Below are 16,350 nucleotides of genomic sequence, written 5' to 3'. Positions count from 1 at the left end.
CGGCCCGGCCCGGCGCAGTGCGGGAGGAGCTGAAGGACCCCCCCTCCACCGAGGAACGTGGGCACAGGTGGAAGCGCGTCGCCAAGGGTGGGTGGGCGTGGGGCTGCGTGAAAGTGATTGCCGACAGGAAGAGGCTTTCTGGATTGGGTGGTTTATTTTTCTCCCTTTTTCTGCTTTGCGTCTCCCACCAGCTTCAAGAAAATCTCCCAAGCGCCCCGCGTCCTTCCTTCTCTTTGAGCACCATTGAGTGGGGAGTTTGGAGAGCTCTCTAGCTGGGACTGCAGAGCCTCTGGTCCTGCTCCCAGCAGCATCAAGTGATGTAGCAATGGTGAGCATCACCTTCAGGCACCTGGGAACAAAGCATCCCTGCCCCTCGTCTCAGCACTCACGTTACACAGTGGTGGTGGGAGCCACTTCTAGCGCCGTACAGCACCGGGCTTTGGTGCTTTAACAGCACTTCCCTCCCTTTTTGTGCTAACAGAAACCAGAGATAGGGCAACCTCAGTGTATCACCCGCGTTATCGGAGCTCTCTGGCAGCCGAGCCAACGCTGTGTTACCAAATGGGGCAGTGGTGGGGCAGGCGGGGACCACCCCTCCTGAGCTCCGGTCCCCCATAGAGCTCACCCACCCTGCTCTGCTGTTTGCTGCTGGCGTGGTCCATAAATCCCCCAAGCCCAGAAAAGGCTGAATTTCACTTGTGTGTGCAGCGCTGAAAATATAGGATTTATAAATACCCGTGCATATACAAGGGCTTGCGGGTTGGGCTGCTCTGGATTAAAGGAGGTATTGAAAAATGAGGGAAGCCAGAAACTGCAGGCTTCTCTTTCTGTGAATTCTAATGGCTTTTCCTTTTGCATAAACATCGTCTTGAGCCCATACCCAGGAGCCCAGCAGGCATTTTCTCCCCTGCTCTGTACAAAATACAGCCCAGATCTCCAAAATGGATATGCTTTATGAGGATATTTGGTTTCTCCAAGCACAGGAAAGTACAACAGTACTCTGTGGCAAGCTGCAGGGCAGCTGTGCTCTGAGCAGAGCATGCAGCAGCCCCTGGGCAGGGAGAACAGAAAACTCAATCTTGAATTCAGAGTTAATCCCACTTGAGGGTGGTGTTAAAGTTATTATATAGGCACCACTTGAAGACCCAAACAAGAGCTGGTCGGATGGTGCTCCGGTACTCTGGGTCGGGTGCTTTTGTTCTCAGTGGAACCAAGGAAACTGCACCCATTCCTGCGGTACGTCCAAACCCAAAGTGAGGGCAAGGCCAGGCTATGCAGGGCGAGGAGCAGGCTCACAAAAAGCAGCCCAGGGGAGGTCGTGGCCTGCAGAGCTGAGGAGTGCCCTGCTCCGCTTCCACATAATACCCAACTTTGTGCGTTGGATTCCCGGCTGAGAGCTCAGGCTCTGAAAAGAAGGCTTTGAGTGCAAGCAGTGCTGCTAACATGACACTGAACTAACACTGCACTACAATCAAAGCATTTCAATAATTTAATATAATAAATGTCAGAGGGAGTGAATGATTCCCTGTAAGAGGCTGTAGGTGCCAGAAGGAGCGGAGTGGGTAGCTATGCCCATTAGCAATGGCCCTTTGACTTGCTGAGGGTAAATGTAAACCAGATGATGGATGCTGGGTGGTCGTCTCTATGGTCAGAATGGTGAGCACTGCTCAGGAGTGCATCACTGAGGCAGCATAGCCCCATAAGTCAGGAGGGAATGGCTGAAGAGAAAGGATAAAGTGAAGAAAAAAGTTGCTGGGTAGTTCTTCCTGCTGCTAGATGTCAAACTGCAGTCTTTTTACCTGCCCTTGGCATGCACCTTCCAGCCTGAAGCAGAAGGAAGGTAATTAGTGCAGATGGGGCTCTAATAGGTGCTGTGCAGTCACCCAGCACTGTGCCTCTGCGTTACACAGGCTGGGAGGGAGCGGTGGTACCCACACAAGCCTGGCCCTGCCCCAAGCTGCTGCTGCAGGAAGCTCTGCAGAGCAGGATTTGCTTCTGACTGTGCTGTCAGCACACGTCTTAATTCACATTTTTTGGCCAATATGCTGCCGAACACTCCCTGCCATTGCCTCACCTTGGTGTGAGGCTGTTCCATACCCTGCTAGTGGGTGAAGCCACAGGCAAAGCCTGAGGGCTCTGGAGCAGCATCTCCCTGCCCTGTGTGAGGCTGTGGGGCAGCAAATCCAGGCTGTGCTCACCCCACAGCCCTGCAGAAGGCAGTGAGCAGCCCTGGGTGCACTGTGCTCAGCAGAACCTCTGTCTTGTAGGTCCAACCCATACCAAGCTGACCTGCTGCGGGATGGCGTGCGGAGGTACCTGCAGCTGCCAGCAGAGCAGACAGTGCTCATACTGCATGCCAAAGTCGCCCAGAAGTCATATGGCAACGAGAAAAGGTAGGAGACGTCTTCGCCTTCCCAAAGCAGCTATGCAGAGCTCAGCTTGTGAAAGCCCTTTCATCAAACCTGGTGTGGCAATGATGTAGAATTATAGATTTAATGTATCCCCTTGCCGTCCATTCATGATCTTTTAGCACCCAAAGCTACTGTTTCACCCCCAGGGACTGAACGATGGGACGCAGCCTCCCCACCTACACGAACCTGGAGCTGGTGCTCCTCCTGGGCTTCTTCGCCCCAGCAAGGTCAGGGAGGTGGGTAAAATGGGAGAAGCCATTCAGGTCTTGCCCTCTGAGCATGAAATTGCAAAGAGGAGAGGTTGCTGCTTTAAGGTCACGCTGGGACTTTTCCATCAATGGCCATGGTCTCCCAGAGGCTATTTTTGAAAATCCTCTCCACATTGCAAGAACGCCTTGAGGTTCTGGCTTGAATCTCCAAAATTGCTACTCCTGAGCAGTGACGTCAGCTGTGGCAACGGAGTATAATTAATCCTCCTTTAGTCTTTGTGATATAAATAATCCCCCTCTTATTAGCCCTACCTTTAAGGCTGAGCTGCCCCCAGGTTAAAGATGAAAGGTGCTGGTCTGGTTTCCTTCATGTCCTCGTGGCCCAGAGCTGGGGAAGGTCTGTTTAAACAAACCAGGACCCCAGCACTTTAGGGCTCCAAAATATCACCTCCCCGTGCTGCTGGCATTTCACCTAGTATCAATAGAGAATGAATTTGCACCATTCACACGAGTGCAATGACAGTGGAAACCCAAATAAAACACAGGAAAATAGGTTTCCAAAACGCTGGGTATAGATTTATTTGCGTTGGTCTCCAAATCTGGCTGTGAATGCAAACTCTGTTCCTGAGCTGCTGAAACTCCACATTCCAGGCGGGCAGAGCACAGAGCTCAGCCTCTGTAGGGTTGGGCTGGGGGGTTGTGGGACCCCCACCCCCTCCTGCTGCTCAGTCCCTGCCCTGTGCCCACCAGCAGCACCCAGAGGTGGGACAGCAGCACTAAGCCAGCTCTGGGGTTGCTTTGAGGCACCTATCTCTGCCAAGGAGACCTTCTCTAGGTGCAATAACAGCACCTTCTACTCTCTGCAGGTTTTTTTGCCCCCCACCTTGTGTTTACCTGGGCGGGCCAGGATGGAAGTTAAAGCAAGAACAGCTAACAGGTACACACTGGGGGGCAACCCTTGCCTTCCCCTTGCCTTCCCCTTGCCTTCCCCTTGCCTTCCCCTTGCCTTCCCCTTGCCCTCCCCTTGCCCTCCCCTTCCCTTCCATTTGTCCCAGCCAGGGACGTGGGAGAGGCAGGGCTCCGTGTGTGGGGCTACATGGGGCTGGACACCATGGGCAGCAGCCTGATGGAGACACAGAAGCTCAGCTTTGAGGAGCAGCCGGATGCAAAGGTACAGTGCTTGCAGCCTGCTCCCCTCTTGCAGCACAGCCCCCCAGCACCATTCCCACACATATTGCATGCAGAAATCCCAGCCCTTCTAAAGTTCAAGAGCTTGAGATGAGATCTAGCATCTTTTGATAGGGACAAGAAGAAAAGTGTTGTCTGGGGTCCCCAAAGAGCACAAGGTCTGAGCTGGGCCAGAAATATTACAAAAAGGGCCTTTGTTTGCAGTGCTGGAGCTGTTGCTAGAGCGTGGCCTATCAGCCATCCAGCCTGGGTTTGGAAACCCAAACCTGGGGCAATCCCTCAAGTGATGTGGGATAAATCACACATAAACATGAATTTCCATGAGGAATTCTCTGCCCCCAGTGTAAATAAAGCCACTGCTGATCCCCAGCTCTTCGTTGCACCTGTAATAACATCTCTGGTCATTTCCCCCTGTAAATGAACCCAGGGCTCTTTCAAAGGGCACCATTATGTCCTGTCAGCACGCTGTGCCCGGGCTGGCGGTGAGGAAGGCTGGAGGGACCATATCTGTGCCTGCTGCCCCCAGCCTACATCCAGCAACCGCTCCTTCTGCCCTCTGCAGGGGTTTGGCTGTGCCAAGGCTCTGTACATCTCAGATGCGGATAAGCGCAAGCATTTCCGCCTGGTCCTGAAGCTCTTCTTCAGCAACGGGCAAGAGATTGGCACCTTTCACAGCAAGCTGATCAAGGTCATCTCTAAGCCCTCGCAGAAGAAGCAGTCACTGAAGAACACGGACCGTGCGTATGGAGTTGGCTCTGCCAGGGAGAAAGCAGGCGTGGGGCTGGGTGGGGTTGGTTGGGGTGGGATGGGATGAGGGGGGGTGGCATAGAATGGCATGGCGTGACGTGGCATGGAGCAGAGTGAGATGAGATGGACTGGAGTGCAGTGGGATGAAATGAGTTAGGACACTGAGTGCTCACGGCTTGGCTCCAAAGCGGTCAGGGCAAATTCAAAGTCCATGGGTTTGAATCTCAAAAGATGCACTTGGGCAGAGGTGATGTCTGCTTCCAAAGGGTTGACCTATTGCAGTGTATAATGTACTGATGCCATAAAGAGAATGGCAGCTAGGAAATGTTGGTTCGTGCAGTGCTGGTCACACCAGGACCCAGGACTTGTCCTGTCCAGCTGCAGAGAGCAGCAGGGTTGTGGTTCCAACACTAACCCAGCCACCTTCCCCTACAGTGTGCATTTCCTCAGGCTCCAAAGTGTCCCTCTTCAACCGCCTGCGCTCACAGACCGTCAGCACCCGCTACCTGTCGGTGGAGGGAGGAGCCTTCATCGCCAGTGCCAGGCAGTGGGCAGCCTTCACTCTCCACCTGGGTAAGAAGCTGTCCCCAGGGCTGCCTCCCTCCAGCCTAGGCTTACCCAGCCTATGCTGGTTCCCAGGGGCTGAAGAACTGGGAGTTAGCTGGAGGTCTCTGCTTGTGATGGTGACTCTGCCTCTCTCCTTCCTGCAAAGCTGATGAGCGCTGCACCCAAAGTGAGTTCCCCCTGCGGGAGGGATACATCCGCTATGGCTCTGTGGTCCAGCTCATCTGCACGGCCACCGGCATCACTCTGCCACCCCTGGTAAGGCTCCATCCCCATGGGAATGAGCAATGGGCATTCCTGCTCCTCTGCTGTTCCCCTGAGCTTAGGGGCTCACAGAGAGCAATGCGGGCATTGTCCCTTCGCTTTCTCCTCCTTTGCAAGGGCACACAGTGCTCTGTATGCTTGGGGACACAGGTGGGGACAGAGCACTCCCCAGCCCCGTGCTGACCATCTGCCTTGCAGATCATTCGGAAGGTGAGCAAGCAGTATGCTATGCTGGATGTGGACGAGCCCATCTCCCAGCTCCACAAGTGTGCCTTCCAGTTCCAGGGCAGCGACCGCATGTACCTGTGTCTGTCCACAGAGAAAGTCATCCAGTTCCAGGTACAGGGGGCCGAACACCCCTGGGTGCTCCGCATCCTCTCTCTGAGCTCCTCTGCTTTGCTCCTAGCCAAAGTTTTTGCAAAGATCTCCACTGGGACCAAATACCAGGTGTCATGGCACTGGTTGCCCACTGTCCCCACCATGATGTGTTCAGAGCTGTGATGTTCTCTGCAGGCATCGCCATGTCCAAAGGAAGCCAACCGGGAGCTGCTGAATGACGGCTCCTGTTGGACCATCATTGGCACTGAGACGGTGGAGTACAGCTTCAGTGAGAGCCTGGCCTGTGCTCGTGAGCCTGTCAGCCCTGTGCCACTCATCACAGCGCTGCAGGTAGGCATGGTTCTGGGTGCGTGATGGATGTGGGCTCACCTGCTCCATTGCTGAGCCCTGGCACCTCTGCTCGGCTTCTGGTTTGAGACACATGGAGGAGAGGCAGAGCCCTGTGCCCACCGTGGCTCTGCCCCATGCAGCTCAGTGGCGGAGGGGATGTGGCCATGCTGGAGGTGCAGGGAGAGCATTTCCATGCTCACCTCAAGGTCTGGTTCGGGGACGTGGAAGCAGAGACGATGTACAGGTGAGGGGACAGAGGAGCGGCTCCGGGTTTGGACATGGCCTGGGGACCTTGGGGACTGGTGACAAGTGGGCAGGGAGGAACAGAACCATGAGACAAGAGGGGAGGGTGCTCCTTGGCCCCATCTCCGCCACCACGACCCTTTCAGGTGAACTCTTGTTTTACTGTCCTGCTCTCAGGAGTCCCAAATCCCTGATGTGTGTCGTCCCTGACATCTCTGCCTTTGGCAGCGACTGGAGGTGGCTGAGGTATCCCATCACTGTCCCACTCCTGCTGGTCAGGGATGATGGCCTCATTTACTCCAGCTCCTTCACCTTCACCTACACCCCGGAGCAGAGCTTCCTTCCAGGGCAGCAGGCCCCTACTGATGTCCCACAGGACTCAGACACACTGCTCAACAGCATCCACCAGGAGTTCACCAGGACCAACTTCCACCTCTTCATGCAGAGCTAGTGAGCTGGGTGGGCAGCATTCATTGCCAGCAGCCCTGGGGACAGCAGTGTCCCTGTGCCATGCTCAAGAGTCCCCTGTACACCTGCTTCGTCGTGACCTGCTGTCTCTTGTAACAGCAGAATCTCACATATGGGCACCAATAAATCACACTGCATGGATTCTTTACCAATTCAATGCTGTTTTACTGGCCCTCGGGTTTTATCTCCTGTGCTGGCACAGAGCATCCCATCTCCCCAATGTGCCCCTTGTCCGTATACCCAAAGGCCATCAGGGACAGGAATGATGAATGGGACCTTAAGTGTTATTAATCTATAGGAGGAATCTCTGCTCTGCTTCTGCACCGAATCATCCAGCAGCTGAATATCAGCACTAGATTATTATTGATTTCTTTTCCCACTTAGAAACCCAAATGGCATTATTTCAAAGGGGGGGAGGGTGGGGAAGAAAGGAAAACTCTTCCCAGCAGTCATGTCTCTGCTGAGACAAAGTGCCCAAACTGAGGATCCCTCTTCACCCCCCAGAGCATTTTCTTCATCTGCACGGGGAGCTCGATGGTTAGGCTTGGGTCGAGGGCTCAGTCCCCACCCGCTGTGTAGGAGCTGCAGCCACAGCCCTTCCCCTTCCTGTGCACCACTCCTGTTTGATGAATGGAAAGTGCCCCCTGCCTCGTTCAGCAGCAGCCGGGTCTCGAAGGGCAGGAGGAGCGGTTCTTGTCGACTTGAAGGGCTTCGAACGAGCTCACGTTGTTACTTTTATGGCACACGCTTTGTTGGAGCTGCTGAGGAAGAACTGAGCATCTCCGGATGATGGCAAAGCCTGAGGGCGCTGGGAAAGCGCAGCACCGTTCCCGGCACCGCACGAGGGAGGCAGAGCTGAGAGCCCCTTCAAAACATCGAGAAGAAAATCACAGCTTGTCACTCTCCGCCCTCCGGGAGGAGAGCAGCTGCCGCCACCTAGCGAGCCGCAGCCGGGCTGGTGCGCACCGTGCCGACAGCATCCCCCCAGGGGCAGCGCTGGCCCCAGAGCTACGGATAGGGCCCAGAAAACCTCTGCTGACTTATCCTTTACTGACAGAGCCACAAATAACCCAGCAGGGTGGCGGGAGGCAGAGCTACGCCAAGGGTAAGAGAAGCAGAGCTGAGGGATGCTGAGGCACTGCAAAACGGGCCGTCCAGAGCCCACTGCGCTCCTGTGTCTGCAGCTCTGAGCTCTCAGCCCTGCCCGTGCAGACAGAGCGTGTGGAAACTTGGGATTTGGGTTGTTTGTTTTGCTGTAAAACAGGCAAAGTTTGAAAAAACTCCTTGGGCTGCCTGCAGTGCAGGGAAGGACTGAACCCCCCATTGGTGCCCACCAGCTCTGTGTCAGGGCTGTCCGAGGGCCCAGCCCAACTGGCCGGGGGGATCGGGATGGGAGCTGGGCTCTGCAGGGGGTGCTGGAGGAGAAGCAGCAGCAAGAGGGCTACAAACCTGCAGGGCTGTGCCCAGCTCCCCCCACACAGGGAGGTTCGGCATGGTGAGGATGGCTGGGAGCAGAGATGTCAGCATGGGCTGCGTGTCAAATAATACTAATAATTTTCACTGCTTTGATGTTTGAACACAGTTGAATGCAAATGTGATCCCAGAGAGGTACCTGGCCCTGGGAGCTGAGCTTCGGCCAAAGGTTTCTAAGCCAGACTCTGCCTGCCCCACCACAGCGTCACTGCCTGTCCCAACACAGCATTTCCAGTGCTGTGAACAGGGCATAAGGAAAGAGGCTTTAATAAACAATCTCCAGCTTACAGCAATGCTGCAACCCCAAAAAAGCAGGCTTGGTACTGGGGCAGGGAGAGATTTGCTCCCTGCTTTCTGCAGTGAGGATAGACAGACCCCAAAAGAACCAGATAGGGTTTGTCTCACCACTGCCACCACGATCCCCTGTCCCCCCACATCCCACTGGCACAGAGGTGTGTGTGCAGGGAGCCCCAGGGCTGTACTGGGGGGGAGCAGGCAGCTGTGAAGGGCTCTTTGTTCCCCGGTGTAATTATACCTGAGCAGGGAATAGGAACGTGCTGAAAACTCCTTGCTGGGCGTTGCTGCAGGGAGCTGTGGTGCTCAGCCCAACACTGGCCCCATTGTTCACTCCATGTTCTGTGGGGCTGCTGGCCCACCTCGGCCCCCTGCTTCCCTGCTTTTCCTCCAAATTATCAGGCGGTGATTAGAAACCAGTCCTTTCCCCTCTGCAATGTCAATATTGGGCCAAATGCCCTGAAACTTCCTCCTGGGGGGGGATGGTGCAGAGCAGAGGGCTGTACTGGGGGGTGAGCAGTGCTCCTGCACCAGGAACACTCCATTCCCAGGGACCAGCAGAAGCCTGTGGGGTACAGAGACCTCTGGCACTCCCAGCCCTTGTGCTGTCTCCGCTCTGGCTTTGTACTGAGGCTGCACCTCTGCCCAAGGCTGCTGGATAGAGACCCAGACCTCACAGCCCTAGGTGAAAGCTCAAGGGGAGGAGTGAGGCTTTGGTGCACCTTTGAAACAGATGGATTTGGAAGATGAACCGGCAACCAGGCTGGCAGCACTGCTGGTCATGGTAGCCCTGGAGACCCAACTGCATCACCTCCCCACAGCCACACAGTGCTGAATGCACAGCATGCACCCAACTGTCCTCTCCCGTATTGACTCCACATTATTAAACTGACACTGTTCCCAGGACAAATGCATCTTTTCCCACCTACACATTTCCCAAGCCATAGGGATTCTCTGCTAAAATATCTACCTGCCCCTTCTGGTTCCTGTGGCCCTGGTCTGACCTCAAAGCTGCTCAGTGATGCTCAGCACAGCAAGGTCAGGATGATGTGGTGGAAGCAACACCTGTACCCCACTGCCTTTTTGGTGCCTTTTGCAGAGGAACAATGCTTCTTTGCAGGTCCTGGGCATCTTTCAGAGCATACCTGTAGCCCTGCCATGAGCTTCAGCATATCATAGCTGACACTTTGCTAATGTTTATCCCTTTTCTGAGCCCTTCCCACCATGCACTCTGAGTGAACTGGCTGATAAGTACTCAGCCATAATGACGATATGAGAGTTCTCTGCAAATCCAGGCCTGAAGCTGTTACCTGCTGGGGGCTCAAAGCTTTAGTTAGACTGATTTTCTTGCAATACAATGCCCCCCCCCCAAAAAAAAGAAAAGGAAAAGGAGGATGGGGGAAGGGGAAGGGAAGGGTGGAATAAGGAAAAAGTAAAAAAAGGGAAAAAATAAGAAAATAGAAAAAGAAGGTAAAGAGAAAAAGAGAGAGGAAAAAATAATAAAAAAAGAAAACCCTGCGGGTGCGCACGGTGCCAGGAGGGGGCAGCAGCCACACAGCGGAGCGGGGCCTGGCAGAGCCCCCGGGGGGGGGGGTAAATGGGGTCACCCGGCTAAGAGCATCCCGGAGGAGCCCACCCCAAAGTGCCCCATCCCGCAGCAGAGGGCGGCAGTGCTCAGCTTTAACTTCAGCGGGGGTTCTGGTGTAAGAGCAGAGCTGCACCAGGAGGAAACGCGACCGAATGACAGCCGGGAGGGGGGGGTGGGTTCTGCAAAGCATCACTAAAGGGCAGTAGGCAGCAAGGAGCAGAGCCTGTGGGTGCTGCACCCTGTGACCTGCAGAGCCCATCCAGAGCACTGTACAAACAGAGCACAAGGGATTCCTGCAACTGAAATGAAGCCCTAGGGAAAGGAAGAGACAGACAAATGCTGTCCTGAGGAGCAAGGCCAAGAGCCCATCCCAGCTGTTGGAGGCACGAGAACACAGAGGATGCAGGCATACATCACCAGGTCCGGACAAACAGCAGCTCCCAGGAGCAGAGGTCAGCCCAGCCCAGTAACACCTGAAGTCCTGGACACAGAGCAGGAAGCAGCAGCACAGAGCCGGTGTGCATCTGCAGCCCTAGGGGAGCACACAGACTGCTCCCAGCTGCCCAGAGCAGGAATCCCTAGCAGGGAGAGAGCAATTGGATTATTGTCCTTGAGAAAATCTATTTAAACACTGCACTTCTTTGGAGACTCAACACTCATCCCAGCAAGCAGAGCCAACCCCATCCTTCAGGAGCACCAAAATGCCAGGGCAGAGGGGCTGGAGAAGCCACAAACTCCTCCAGGGCTTACCAAAGAGCTGCTCTGGGGTGAGGTGGCACAGAGGACACATGCTCCCACCTGGAGGCCACGCTAGATCCACACTGTTTGACTGAAGGACTCAGCACCAGGTTGCTCCAGAAGCCCAGCCCTGTTCTCCTACAGGGGCAGCTCACAGGGCAGCAGGAATGGGGACAGTGACAAAGCCCCTCTGAGCTGCAGGGCACTGCCACACCACTCCCAGCACGCCTCTCCCTTTGGTAAACCAAGGAGTTACACACACAGGCTCTGTTATCCAGTTCCCAAAAGTAATCCCAGATCAGAAACAGTCCAAGAAGCCAATTTTAGAAAGTACCAGTTTATTTGTGGAGAAAAAAAAAAAATAGAAGTCAGTAACAGTGGAAAATCCCCAAGAGCAGTTACACGAGAGAATTGAAATATCCAGAGAAGCAGACACTGTTTCTGCCTTTGCCTTCCTGGCAGCGCTGTCCATAGGCAGTGAATCCTCCCTCTCCTTCCTACCCTACATCCAACTCTGCATAGTTTTTAGAGCACCCCAGAGCCTGCAACTTCCAAAAACACGTGCTGGAGGAGGACCCTTGGGAAAGCCCTCCCAAACTCATATCAACACATTCCTGCCTGCTGCTCCAATGCAGCATCAAGGAGCAGCCGCCACCAGCTAAAGCCCCATTTCTTTGTGCTGTTGCCTCTAAACATCTGGCCACAAGCCCCAAAGTCCTGCTCAGGAGGCTTGAGGAGCTGTTTAGGTTACATCAGCTTCATGCTGCCTGCCCAGGTCGGGCTTCGAACTGCACCAAACAGCTACAATCCTGCACCACCACTGCAAAGCACAGACACAGGACGTGCACTGCACCCTCTGCTCTTGGAGCACTGGGAATGGGTCTGAGAGGTAGGAGCTACATACAGGGTATGCAGTGCAAGAGCCACAGCTGGGAGCTGCCACCCAGGCAGACCCAATGCCCACCTGCACTCCAGGCAAGATGCTGGCCAAACAGCAGTACAAAACAGACCAAGCCTCACAGACAGCGAGGCTGCTGAAGGGTTCCCTCCAGCCTTCACACTTAGTTGTATATTTCTCTGTAAAAATATAATAGAGCTCTATAGGACTGATTATAATATATTACAGGCTAGAAATACTAATCTTTCCCCTACTTCAATCATATAATGAATCCAATTTTGCATACAGATTAATTCTAAAAGTTATTGCCTTGAATTTATAATTAAAATTCACAGAATAAAGCTTAAATAGTTTCCACAGAGACTCATTATATTAGCATTTTACATAAGAAGGATAAAAGTCACCAGATGCAAAGAGCAGCCATTCCAGAAACTATAAATAATTCTATTTAAAAAAAATAATAAAAAAAATCAGAACCTACATTACAGAAAAACCATAAATATCTTTACCCTCTACAGTAGCTGCTATAGAAGAAACCTGTGACCACACTGTAGCTAACTGCTGCAGTTCTGAACATCAATATGAACATCTCCAGAGATATGCCCAAAGGAAACACAAAGGGATTGAAAAAATAAATCTGAGGAAATTAAAAAAGTAGACTTTTTTTTTTTATTTCAAAACAATTTCTACAAAACTTTATATAAACGTTAAGCTATCCTCTTTAAAATTTTGTTATAAAAATCCTACAGGCAATCCTAAAAAAAAAAAAAAAAAAGCAAAGGCAAGGAAAGGGTGTCACACAGCCAAGAGAAAGGGGCTGTCCTGATTGCACAGACTAATGACCCCTGCCTGGGGCAGACAGGAAGACAGAAGTCTCAGGGGAAGACATTCCCATCAGCCCTTTATGGCACTGGGGGATTTGGATCCCTGTGGACCCTCTACTCCCCAGCAAGGCAACGTGATCGGTAGTGTAAGAGATTCATAAATAGTTCTTCACAAAAACGCTTCACATCAACAGCCTGCTGCAAGATGTCTATTAGCAAGGTTTATAAAAAAAAAAAAGCCTTCTTCTACAGAAGCAGCCAATCTGAGCACAGCACTCTGGCTGCAAACACATGGTGTTTGCTTCCATACAGTCTGTTTGGTGTTTATATACCCTCTATAAAAACAAGCAGAAAGTTTGGCATTTTTATTGTTTTTACACTAGCTTTAGGGAAAAAAAAAAATACACTGAGGCTTTTCCCCCCCAAGACTCTTTGTATTTCATTGGGCCCTTGTTAGCTGAGCGGGATGGATTATGTAGAAAGTTTGGTCCCCCCCCTTCAAAGTCACTTTGAAATTCAATCCAAAAAGAGCGTTTGTTCAGCACGTCTCATTGGAGGGCACAGTGTTTCCATACAGTCCATTTGTCCCTCAAGGGGCACAGAGCACCGCTGAGCTTTAAGCGTAGAACTCATTTGTAGGGGCTTTCTTGTAGATTGGTTTCTTCCCAAGGTCGTAGCTGCCTTCATCCTTTTTCTTCATGCGATAGACTAAGAGGAGGATCAGGAAGACAGCAAACAGCAGGCCAACTGCTCCTCCTGCAATGAGAGCTGCGGGGGAAAGGAAAGACGGAATTCAGACTGAACTCTGAGGCAACTCCAAGTTCCTAGATCTCAAGATATGTCAACAGCACCAATCCCCAGAACTGCCTCCAGAGGCAGCTTTCCCACATGCCTATCGCTGTAGGTACTGACATTTTCTGCAACAGATGTTCTTGGAAAAAGAGCCAGAAACTGGTTTTCCTCCAACCATAAGCCTATCACATTCCATACTACTCTTCCAGTTAAGGGCTAAAAAGGACTTCTGATAAGACAACCTCCATGCTCGGAGACAAAGAGAGAGCCATACGCCAACTCACTGACAGCATCGACGCCAGGAAGGTGGCACAGCTTTCATTTGAATGAGTTGTAAACTGGTTGTGTGAGCACAGTCTGGAGACTCCATACATCAAATATAGTGCAACACTCCCCACCACCTCCCAGTAAGATTCTCCCCTCTCCTCCAATCAAGTTTATCTTTTGCTGCGACACCTTCGCACTGCAGTGAGCCAGCTCTGATGTTGGGTGGCCTGGCAATCCCAGTCTTCCAGGCAGAAGGATGGCTGCGTATCAGCCTGACCGGCCAAGACCAGCGCTCAGAGCATCATGCTAAGCGTAGGAGGAGGCTTGCCTTGAGACAGATCTGTCCCACATGCTGCTTGGTTTTGCTGCAGACAGAGCAACTTGGATTTGTAACAGCTGGCGAGGTGCTCAGACACCTTACAGGAGCTGTTACATCCCTGGCAGGGCTCAGAAAAGGCAAGCCTTGGGCAGAGGTTAGAAGGACAACGCCAGTGTTTGCTTTAGAAGTTTATGACATGTTGATTTATGGGTAGATATGCCTCTGGCTGAGGCTGGCAGGTGCACGGCAGCTGTCACATGACTTGTGACACTTGTTTAAGCCAACAGTCAGGTGACAAGCTCACAAATAAGCTGTTTACCCAGCAAGGCAAGCAATAGGCTCTTCTGCCATTCAAGGACTAGAAGGCAGAAGTTGCTGTTTACAGGTAGTCACAGTAGTAATGAATCTCACTTGCCTTGTCAGAAGGGAACTGCTCCCCAGAGAACAATACAAGCCATTTTGACTTACAATACGAATAATTTATCGCCAGAGTTTAAGAACAATGTGAATTATTACCTGTAAGAACTTCTGTTCTTTCAAAGATGCTGCTGTTGGCTGTGCTTGCCATGGAGATCTTGTTGGACAGGTTCTCTTCAACAGGTGAAGCTTTGTCTGGAATGATTTCATTGTCCAGCATGGTGTTTTTCTTCTCACCCTCTATCTTTCTCTCTGTATCTCCAGGGATAAAGTTGTCAGATATCTGCAGAGAACAGACAGACCACACCCGTCGGTAAGCAGCACCCAGCCTACCTGCAGCTGAAAGTAGGAGGGCGTGCAAGGAAAGGAAAGTTTGCTCAGTGCTTTATAAGTGTGCTGTTCTGGCTCATGCAGGTAGATTTGTCTCCATGCCTCATCTTGCAGGGGGAAGGGGATTCAGAAAGCTTCAGAAACAGACCAGAGTGGCTTAAAAAAAAATAAAAAAATGCAAAGGTAACACCTACCGCAGGAGTATCCACAGTGGTCAGGTACATGGCATCATCAGAATCCGAGTAGTCTGCAGGAAGGGAAGAAGAGCACACTAAGTTTTCCTCACATTACAAATTGTTTCTCCATAATTCCAACACTTCCAGCAACTGCAGTCTAACTAGACTCTAGTTCTCTCCTGAATACAGTTCCCTCTGATCTGCTGGAGCATCCATCACTTGAAAGTTTTGACTGCACAAAAAAGATCAAAAGATGCAACCCCAAGAGCAACACCTCATGCACACCAGGGATCTTTAGCTGTATGCATGGGACCCTGCTGCAGATTATCTGGAGTTGCTCTGCAGAGCAGGTCTGCCACAGCTTGCTAAGCTAATGCCAAGGGAGGGCAAAGCTCTCACCACCCACCCCTAGAGGATAGCTTGCTAAACCTCTAGTCACCAGATCTGCCCAAACATGTCAAGTACCAATTTCAGGACTTGTTCTTTTCCATTCAGAGAACAAATGCTCACATAAAGGGGACAAGGAGCTGCTGAAACTGGTTTGGGCAGGGAGCTTTGCATGTCACAGGGTTCACTTGCACACCAGTTAGTCCTTTACTGTCTCAGCTGAGGCTAAACAAGGTAAGCTTTAAGCCTTTTAATACTGCCTCAAGATTAGAATTCTATTTATTTGTTAAGTCTCTCACAAGTTCTTCACAGTTCTAAGGAAGAAGCCTCAGCCTCCAACATTTGTTTGGACTCCATCTGTCCTCCCCAAGTGATTCAACCACTTTCACTGCTTTCCTCCAACCCACAGGGCTTTCTCATCTTCGCCTGGCACACCACAGTTCCTTCTGGAGCCCAGGTTTGTACCCTCACTTGGTCATTCTGCAGCTGCTGGCACAGGTTACATACTTCCCCACTCACCTCCAGAGCCAGATACGTCATCTATATCAAACTTATCAGAAGTTAAGTGAGGTGTGAATTCACCAATGTCTTCGTCATCTGGCAGGTCTCCAGAGCCAGGGTAGTTAAGCCATTGGGCATCCATGGTCTCTGTTTCTCTCACCTGGGGACAAGGGGGGGGATGAGAGTTAAGTTTCAGACAACTGGGAAGGGTTTCACAAAAGAACAGAGGTTCAGGACCTGTGCTGAGCACATTGCTTCCATCACAAGAACATTAAATGCTGAACTTCCTCTCCAACAAGACATTGTCTTCACTGGAAGCAGCTGAATTCCCCTAGAATTTCTCAGAACAGAAGTGAGAAGTCATAGAGGGGAATTTCCTGAGGGCTGCAGATTCAGGAGGTTCACTGAACAACCATGGGATGGAAACAGCACAACAGGATCTTGGTCAGGAGTTTGTAGCAAAAAAAAAAACAGTGCCTTCAGTTTGTCGTAAGGGGATTTGGAAGAACTTCCTGTTCTCAGAGAAAAAGCCTGGCACCCATAAGTCAGCGTGTTTTGTTGTTGTTTTTTCTTCCCCCCCCCC

General features: G+C 51.9%; 2 protein-coding genes across 2 annotated transcripts; one reads left to right on the top strand and one right to left on the bottom strand.

Annotated features, from left to right (window-relative positions):
• Nucleotides 1-1,164: 1,164 nt before the first annotated feature.
• On the top strand, nt 1,165-7,086 carry RBPJL (recombination signal binding protein for immunoglobulin kappa J region like). The gene is made up of 11 exons (XM_010722341.3): nt 1,165-1,175; nt 2,268-2,393; nt 3,487-3,557; nt 3,676-3,791; nt 4,371-4,545; nt 4,991-5,128; nt 5,268-5,377; nt 5,582-5,722; nt 5,897-6,052; nt 6,193-6,296; nt 6,473-7,086. Exons 1-11 carry the CDS (start codon nt 1,165-1,167, stop codon nt 6,744-6,746), a joined length of 1,422 nt encoding a protein of 473 aa, XP_010720643.1. The 3' UTR covers nt 6,747-7,086.
• A 6,058-nt stretch (nt 7,087-13,144) lies between these two features.
• On the bottom strand, nt 13,145-15,927 carry SDC4 (syndecan 4; the record flags this gene model as incomplete). The annotated part of the gene is given in 4 exon segments (NM_001303160.1): nt 13,145-13,346; nt 14,473-14,656; nt 14,898-14,950; nt 15,786-15,927. Coding segments are annotated over 4 exon segments (531 nt in total), but the record flags the coding sequence as incomplete, so codon positions are not given.
• Nucleotides 15,928-16,350: the final 423 nt, after the last annotated feature.

The sequence above is a fragment of the Meleagris gallopavo genome, chromosome 22 (genome assembly GCF_000146605.3).
Source record: "Meleagris gallopavo isolate NT-WF06-2002-E0010 breed Aviagen turkey brand Nicholas breeding stock chromosome 22, Turkey_5.1, whole genome shotgun sequence".
NCBI lineage: Eukaryota > Metazoa > Chordata > Aves > Galliformes > Phasianidae > Meleagris > Meleagris gallopavo.
The sequence above is the reverse complement of the archived record's forward strand: the minus strand, read 5'-3'. Positions and strand labels throughout refer to the sequence as shown.

What these genes read in the sequence shown, in the direction of transcription:
- RBPJL (XM_010722341.3), top strand. An exon ending in AGCCTTCACTCTCCACCTGG is followed by an intron (nt 5,129 to 5,267) that starts GTAAGAAGCTGT and finishes CTTCCTGCAAAG; the next exon opens with CTGATGAGCGCTGCACCCAA. An exon ending in GAAGCAGAGACGATGTACAG is followed by an intron (nt 6,297 to 6,472) that starts GTGAGGGGACAG and finishes TCCTGCTCTCAG; the next exon opens with GAGTCCCAAATCCCTGATGT.